A 9,136-nucleotide genomic window follows, 5' to 3' on the forward strand; every position below is an offset into this window, starting at 1 on the left:
TTGAATGGACTTTAGTTCTCTACAGTTTCCAATAGTGGCGTTAGATTTACAGAATTGTTTCAAAGATCATTTTTTAGGTCTAGGTATATATTTTTTTATCAAAGTTTCAAAGATTTCTTTTATTTCTAATAATGAGAATATGACATGAAAACATCTTGGAAACGTCATCTAACTCCTTCAAACTTTCTGCTAGCTTGAAGCTTAGTAAAGAGGAATAAAAAAAAACAATTTGCAAAAACATCTTCGAAGACTCAAACCTCATTCTTCCAACTCTGCTAGTGGCAATTTTTTAGTTTTTTCAAGTTGCTCCAAGACATTAAAAAATTAATAATACGAAAGGTATGTGCCAATACATCTTGGAGATTTAATCTTCTTTAACTTTTCTGCAGTGTCGTGTCACGCCCACAGATTGCTTTTTAGTATTATTTTGATTAGACAAATTAATGATGCAAGCAAGAACACTTTCTTTATAGTGCTGTCACCTTATAAATACATAATTTGCATAAAATTTCTAATCAAAATTAATAGTTTTTTTGCATACTTCTTAAACTAAAACGTCACGTTCAAGCTTATCACTAGTTTACGAAACAATTTTGTTTTACAATATCTATTAATTAACGCAAACTGCTGTCAAAGAAAGTCCACAATTCATCTAGTGGACTCAAACGCTTAGATAACCAGGTTCCTTTTAGTTGTAGTTTAATCTAGAACAAGTGAACTCTACATGTATTGTGTTGCATTATGCATTATGTATCATTCCCAAAAAAACTTGAATGTTGGCTAGAGAAACTACTTACATCAAACTGTCAATTATTATTTATTAAATGACAAGCTGTACTTGTCGTTTTTTTACGTCGTCCATTTATGTTGGTTTTACACTCCGTCCACATTTTTTAAACAACAGATGCATAAATTTGCTTGCAAATAGAAAATTATTCAGCCCCATAAAAATAACTACAAGCAGATGGGCAAGTGGTATTTTTAAAAAAATCCAGAAATTACCTATAATTGTGAATTCATCTTCGGAAGACAAATTGCTTTTGTTATTCGTTTAACGGTGTTTGAATTTGCATTTGATGACTTCTGTTGGTCAACATTCATTCATTAAGAGGTCGTCATTTCATTTGTAGGAATTCTGATGGTAGAAATGTTGTTGGGTGGTGCATTATGCAATAATTAATTCCGTTGGCGATGTCGTCTGAAATTTATGGTCCTTTCTTCGGAGATAAGGCCGAGCAGGCCCAGCTGACAGGACAAAGGACGCTAATAATAACAAAAAGAGGATGTGGGGCACAAGGTCGAGTTCTCGGTCGTTTTAAGGGAAAACATGGTCGTGAAAGATCCAGCATGGAACAGTCCCATGTCGAGCACAATGCAAGGATACCGAATCGGCGCAGATATTTTACTGTCAGACCAGTACCAACGTAATTGATGGTAGGATAAAGTTCGATAGATGCATGGGCATAACCCCATATATACTTCAGGTCTTCGTGGGTGTGTCTGTGCATACTTCTTCGGACAGCTGTACTTACAGACGTCAGTATCAATTGGCGAAAACACAGCGGAGTCGCCGCCTTCCTGCAATTTGAATAAAGAACAGCAAGAAGCAATTTGCGAAATTTCGAGGCGACGTCATCTGTCAATCAGCCACCATCGAATCATCAAGAGTTAATCTGCATAACAATGCAGGAAACTGTTGATGGAGTTTTTTCACCGGTGCGGTCCATTTTTTCCTGCTGAAATTAATTGAGACGAAGCTAGGACAATCGGGGCTAGGATCTCGGAGTCGATGACTCGACGAGTCACCGAGGGCCAGGAAATTCAGTTATTCTTCGTCATGGTATGAGCTGGCCGCCGGGTTAAAGAGCGATTTGTCCTGATCGTGGACAAATGGTCGGAATGGCGAGTCGCAGTTGCGGTTTAATTGGTCGTTATTGGCGAGGTGAATAAATCCGGTGGAGGTTTAGTGGTCCCCGATGGGCTCAGGAGAGCCCATCCGTCACCCGTCCTGCGATAGGAAACCAGAGAAAGTCTTCGATCGCGGAGCAGCCAGCATCTGGTGACAAATTATTATCGCCTGATGTAACTAAGTACTGCAGTTGGCTAGTACCGGTTTCGATATCACCGCCGAAGACTATTACAATAACACACCAGGAGAGAAAAATGGCCAGACTTACGGCCGGTGGATCGGACGCGTCCGCTACATCAAAGCTGACTTGATGGGATCACGACCTTTTTGTAAAATGTTAGGAGAGAAAAATATTGATGAAAATGTACCGTAATCGCATTTACATTGGCTTTTTTGTGGCTTGTAAAATCGAAGGCTGTCGGAAAAAACGCGTAACTCTAGGTAATCTTATTGTTGGGGCCTTTTACGGCCAGCTCGTAAAATAAAAAGATCGCCAAACTGTTCCTATCTGGCATCTCCGTGGATGTTTGAGATCTCGACGCGAGATAAATTTGCTCGTAATGATGGTAAGAGTAATTTGAGATCTTCCGATCTTGATGACAAGCCTGCACACAGTCAATCAGGCATCTTCAATAATCGCCGCATACCAAACAAAGGAGCTCACCTTGGGGTCCTCGGTCCGATAGAGCGATCGCCTCGCGGATGCAAACTAAAAAATACCATAAATGGGGCTTTCTTGCCAAATTAACACCCACCAATTATCAACACCGATTCACAAAGCTCGGATCTTCTCGGCTTAATTTCAAGTCAATAAATTTCATTGTAATTTTAATTTAATTTTTAACTTGGTGTCTAATTGTAAAATAAATAAATCATTCGACATATACAGGGTGATTTTGAAAGTTATTTTAACGAGTGGCACAATTCCATAATAGGTAACGATTGAGCCAATAATGCCTTATACCTACAAATGAGAAAAAAATTCAAAAAAGATGAGCTAAAAGTTTTTCAAAAAAGTTTGGGCGCCACTGAATTTTATGAGAAAATTGGTCCAAAAAATTATAGTAGACTTTTTGGTGTCATTTATTTCAAAATTAAGTCACTTTGACAAGAACTTCAATCTTAACCTCACAAATGACTTTCATTAACCTGCAGAAAATGTTTTTTATTAATATGGAGTAAAATAATCTATGAATCACGGGAATTACAAGGTTAGTAACGACCTCGACAACTTACTTTCCCTCGGGCTCTAAAGGGACCCTCGGGATAGTACCCGTTACCCTCGGTAGTAATGACCGTCGTAATTCCCTTGATGCATAAATAAATATTAATTTCCGTCAAAGGAAAAGTCAAAATTGACAAAATAATTTTGTTTCAACAAAAAATTTCCATCAAACGATGCTACTTCCAATTTAAAAATATAAACCAGATTTAAGAGATCCGGCAACAATGTACCTATTCAGAAAATATAACTGAAAACAACCTAACCTAATACAAAAAGTGTCAATTTCCTTTAGGGAATTTAGTTACCACAAAGATACTACGAACAAAATCACTAGATGGTCGTAGCTAACTCGATCCCAAAAAGATCGTGAAGTAAAGTCGCTAAATTATTTACAATTTTACATTTTAGTCGAATCCTCACGTCATATATTTTAAAAATCGAAATGATTGTAGTCACATGTCACATGGAGGTCAATAAAAAACAAATATGGCGCTGTTTCTAGAAAATAAATGTATTCATCAGCAAAATAGCTCCATAAAAAATTACACGTGCGTTGTTAGAGAAATAAGTGTATGCAAAATGGTCAAAAACTAGCGGGTTGCTATGAATAAACATTATCAATAAACGTTAGTTACCATAGTATGGTCAAGTTTGAGATTTTATTTACGAATACATGATTACATTATGGAACAAAACGGCATTACTACTGATAACGAAGGGTATAAAAGAGAGGACAAAATTGTAAATTCTCAGTAGTGCTCCAAAGCCCATCAACATGAAATCTCTTTTCGTCCTTCTGCTGCTGATCGTTGTTGTTTCCGGTAAGTTAGCTTTTAGAGATGCACGAATTGTAAATTCTGAGGGAACTTGCAGTTGTTCACGGAAAAAGAAAATGTTATAGTTGTATCAAGGATTGCAGTGAGGATAATTTCGTGGAGATGGAGTGCGAAATGAACTACTGCGTTAGTTTTATTGGTGGTACTGGTATGTATGTATTTTTTTAATTTCACTTTTGAATAAAATCTTGTCGTTCAAGATTCAACCGCAGCGAGCGTTAAAGGGTGCACCGAGAACCAAAATTTCTGCGGGGGCCTCGAAAACGAGGGCAAATGTTACACTTGTGACGAGGATTTTTGTAACAAAAAAGACGACGACGACGACGACGACGACGACGAAGATAACGATGACGACGACGAATAATTTTTTCCGTGATCTTTCCAAATGATTTATCCTCCAGTTTACATTTAGGATTTTTAGTTTGGTGTTATCTTTTTGAGTTTGCTATCGGTTAAGGTTTATAATTTTGTGTTTCGTGTAATTTAATCAAATTAAACGCTAAGTATTATATTTAAACGCAGATTACGTTTTCTCATTATTTTATTGAAGTGTTCAGTAAAATAATAAACGTTCAGTAAAAATAATAAACGTTCAGTAAAAATAATAAACATTCTGTAAAAATACTATATACAATATAAAAAATAACAAAGCTTCAGTAAAATAATAAACTATTAGGAATAACATTAAAAACAAAAAACAAAACATTCATATTGCAAACATAAGAAAAACACTTACAAAAAAAAACTTAAAGACATTCTTTCTGGAACGTACCTATCTGCACATGATAAACAGAACATAGGGCCTGATTTCAAGTCATGGTGGCAAATAGGTGGTGCAGCGCAAATGTGTAGCTATCTTTGTCCTACACATCAATTACCAATATGCGTCATCTTTCTCTCTTGCGCCGTTACCATAACAACAAGTCCGACCGTCGCAAGTCAATTTGAAATCGGCCTCCTAGAAAATAAAAAAATAAGACTTACATAACTAGGTGGTTGTATGAGTATTAGTTAACTATTGGAGCAAAAGTGCTGCTCGCTTCGATTTAGAAGGTCGGCCTCGATGTCGTTTAGCCCCAATCGGGATTGTCTTGGCTTCAGGAGGGGGAATAGCATACCTGAGCCTTATAGCAATGCCCACAATGTGTTTACAAATTTGTTTTTTAAAAAACGCTGGACACTTACATTCTTCTTGCATCCATTTGTTTTGGTCTTCTGGAATGGTTGTGGTCCACACATTGAACATTACACTCTTGTATTCTTCAAAATTATGAAAATCCATATTCTTATTTTTTTCTAAATCACGGAGTTCGATCTCAGAGGCATCTTCCGAAGGAACGGTGTAAGTAGGACCATTTGGAATAATCTTCTTCCTAGTTTTACCCATTGATACGACTTGGTCCACAATTCTAAATCTATAACAGGGTGCAAATGGACCTCTTTTGTTCTGGCTGTGTACTTAAGTGACCAAGATCTGATATATTCCTTTAATATAATTGAGAAGCGAAATATTGGGAGTCTTTCTCTCAGAGTGTTCTCGTCTTTTATCACTCGATTGAAGGCCTCCAAAGCATTATTTGTACTAGGAATCATCTTTTGAATACTTTCGAATCAGTTTCTATTAAGCACAAGCCATTCATTTTGAAAATATTTAATAAACTCATCTTGCTCTTCTTTCCATTTTGCAACAAACATACGAGACGCTTTTTCGAAAATTTTTGGTCGCACAAGCTGTTCTGCTTTTTTGGACGTTTTTTTTTCATGTGTGCCCAGCACATTATTGATGTCGTCTCTGAACCAAATGCATGCTTAAAAGCATTTTGAATACTTTTAGACGCATCGCATATAAGAACAGATGGGCTAATTGTCACACCAAATATTTTTTCAGCGCCAATTCTTAGAGCATTGAATAAAAATATGAAATCTTCAGTCCACATTTTTATAATGAAAACTCCAGACATTTTCAATTTTCACTGCTCCTAATGCTGTCACTTTGTCTTTAAAAACCTGCTCTTTCATCCACAATTTATCTATTTTTTTTTCGTCTTTTAGGTTTGACCACTTCACTTCACTTCACTTCACTTTCACCTTTCACTATCAGAACTACTTTGATATTCAGGTACATCTTCATCCGCCATATATAAATTATTGTAGGTACTCCTAATTATTAATATAGTAACTATGAAGTAAAACCTATACAATGCTTTGAGGTTATATTTACGTCGGGCGTGCGCTATGCTTCGGTTTCAGAATGTAAAATCGTAAAAACTGAAACTCGCCAACTGAACGTTTATTATTTGTACTGAGCAAAATCCAAAATAATACCGAAAGTATCTTACTGAGCAATTACTCAATTTTCTTATTCATACTTTCCTAAAATACTGAGCTCTTAATACATTTTAACCAGACATTGTTTATTTTTTACTAAACGTTTACAATTTTTTAATATGCAAAATCACTTTAAATACTGAGCACTTTATTACCACCCTTAATAAAGGGATATGGCATAGGCATCACAGTAATTTATGCAACGAGTTTTTTTTTCACGAATGGAAATTTGACATAACAATCCCATGATTTCCATTAGCTATTTATTATAAACTGTACAGTCGCGAGCAATAAATTTTGGTCGTCAAGGTCATTCTGTGACGCAATCTAAAATGCTCCATTGTAAAACAGCCGTAAATATCATACATAACATATCATCATGTTGGATGGGAATTACAAGGTTAGTAACAACCTCGACAACTTACTTCCCTCGGGCCCTAAAGGGAGCCTCGGGATAGTACCCGTTGCCCTCGGTAGCAATGACCGTCGTAATTCCCTTGATGCATAAATAACTATTAATTTCCGTCAAAGGAAAAGTCAAAATTGACAAAATAATTTTGTTTTAACAAATAATTTCCATCAAACGATGCTACTTTCAATTTAACAATATAGACCAGAATTAAGAGATCCGGCAACAATGTACCTATTCAGAAAATATAGCTGGAAACAACCTAACCTAACACAAAAAGTGTCAATTTCCTTTAGGGAATTTAGTTACCACAAAGATATTACGAACAAAATCACTAGATGGTCGTAGCTAACTCCATCCCAAAAAGATCGTGAAGTAAAGTCGCTAAATAATTTACAATTTTACATTTTAGTCGAATCCTCACGTCATTTATTTTAATGATCAAAATTATTGTAATCACATGGAGGATCAATAAAAAACAAATATGGCACTGCTTCTAAAAAATAAATGTATTCATCAGCAAAACAGCTCCATAAAAAACTACACGTGCGTTGTTAGAGAAATGAGTGTATGCAAAATAGTCAAAAACTAGCGGGTTGCTATGAATAAACATTATCAATAACCGTTAGTTACCATAGTATGGTCAAGTTTGAGATTTTATTTACGAATACATGATTACATTATGGAACAAAACGGCATTACTATTGATAACGAAGTGTATAAAAACGAGGACAAAATTGTAAATTCTCAGTAGTGCTCCAAAGCCCATCAACATGAAATCTCTTTTCGTCCTTCTGCTGCTGATCGTTGTTGTTTCCGGTAAGTTAGCTTTTAGAGATGCACGAATTGTAAATTCTGACGAAACTTGCAGTTGTCCGCGGAACAACAAAATGTTATTTTTGTTGGGAAAATTGCGATGAGGATCATCTCGTAGAGGCGACGTGCCAGGAGGACTCCTACTGCCGTAGTATTATTGCAACTGATCCTGGTTTGTATGTATTTTTTTTATTTCACTTTTTACTAAAATCTTGTTAAAGATTCAGACACAATGAACTTGAAATCGTGCGTCAGCAAAGCATATTCAGAAGATAGACACTGCGGGGAGGCGAATCGAAATGGCGACAAATGTTACATTTGTTACGACGATTTTTGTAATAAAAATGACAAGAAAGAAAGTGACGACGACGAATATGACGATGACGACGACGAATAATTTTTTCCGTCATCTTTCCAAATAATTTATCGTCTAGTTTACATTAATGTATTTTACATTTTTAGTTTGGTTGTTTTCTTTTTCAGTTTGCTATCGGTTAAGGTTTATGATTTTGTATTTTGGGTGATGTAATAAAAGGATATAGCCACCACAGTAATTTATGCAACGAGGGTTAAAGTAGTTTTTTTTCACGAATGGAAAATTTGACATGACAATCCCGTGACTTACATATAATATTCCTCCACGACAGAAAAATTATCAACATCAAAACACAAATTTAACATTTAATGTTGCCAAAGCCAAGAAGAGAGGTAACTTTAAGTGTTTTTAGTGCACTCTTAAGATGTTCTGTAAAGTTTTAGCGGCAGTTTTGAAACATCCTGTATAATAGCGATTTATAGACCCCTTTATGACTATAATTATACTAAAAACGAAACTAAGAAGCAGTAAAGATTCACTAGAAACTTTCTGATTTCCCAAAATCTTATTAATATGAAAATTTGTAGTTGACTATAATCGACTACTCCAAGTTCAAATGAAATATTTTCAAAATGGTGGCACTTCCGGAAATACCGGAAATCGACGCCATCTTTATTTTTCTAAATGAAAGTGCCTCATTTTAACTTCACATTTCGATTCTACTTTAAATTTTGAGTTTAGAACGTCTTTTTGTCAACACTTATCTGTCATCGTTTTTGACCTGTCATTTTTTTTGCAAAAAGCGAGGTTGAAGGGCTTCATTGACAAATTTATAACTCTTGAATCATGGGAAATAAATAATTGATTTTTTTTAGTTGAATTCCTAAGGACCTGGCCGATCTTTTCCACCATTAGTGAAATTTCGATTTTTTGAGTAAAATATTCTTTTTTTTATCAAACAATTGTTTTATTTGAATTTTTATTCAAAAATCACATGCAATACACAGTAGATAACAACGAAGTAATAAAAAATAAGCAAATTAACAAAAAAAGTATTTTCAAAAAAATCATTTACATTAATAGTTATTTTTGTTACAAGTACCTAAAACATTGTTTTTGCGGACGAATCGTTGCTGTTTCCGGACGAGGCGACAGCCGAGTCTGGAATAGCAGATGAGTCCGCAAAAACGTTTTAAGTACGTGTGACAAACAACATTTTTTGGTAATAGCTCTCCAAACCTTTCACAAGACTTTTCATTACGAAATTTCTATTGCGATCACGGTAAAGTTGTTCAAA

The 9,136-nt window shown here is 35.3% G+C and overlaps 1 protein-coding gene and 2 long non-coding RNA genes across 3 annotated transcripts; all 3 read left to right on the forward strand.

Moving 5' to 3' along the window:
• Window positions 1–833: 833 nt before the first annotated feature.
• LOC138141626 (uncharacterized) lies at window positions 834–2,795 on the forward strand. Its single transcript, XR_011163220.1, has 2 exons — window positions 834–1,434; window positions 1,485–2,795. It is a non-coding gene; the product is annotated as an uncharacterized lncRNA (long non-coding RNA).
• An 814-nt stretch (window positions 2,796–3,609) lies between these two features.
• LOC138141628 (uncharacterized) lies at window positions 3,610–5,692 on the forward strand. Its single transcript, XM_069062353.1, has 3 exons — window positions 3,610–3,955; window positions 4,008–4,118; window positions 4,171–5,692. Exons 1-3 carry the CDS (start codon window positions 3,910–3,912, stop codon window positions 4,332–4,334), a joined length of 321 nt encoding a protein of 106 aa, XP_068918454.1. The 5' UTR covers window positions 3,610–3,909; the 3' UTR covers window positions 4,335–5,692.
• A 1,299-nt stretch (window positions 5,693–6,991) lies between these two features.
• On the forward strand, window positions 6,992–8,069 carry LOC138122101 (uncharacterized). The gene is made up of 3 exons (XR_011156349.1): window positions 6,992–7,526; window positions 7,579–7,695; window positions 7,745–8,069. It is a non-coding gene; the product is annotated as an uncharacterized lncRNA (long non-coding RNA).
• Window positions 8,070–9,136: the final 1,067 nt, after the last annotated feature.

This window comes from Tenebrio molitor, chromosome 1 (assembly GCF_963966145.1).
Source record: "Tenebrio molitor chromosome 1, icTenMoli1.1, whole genome shotgun sequence".
Taxonomy (NCBI): domain Eukaryota; kingdom Metazoa; phylum Arthropoda; class Insecta; order Coleoptera; family Tenebrionidae; genus Tenebrio; species Tenebrio molitor.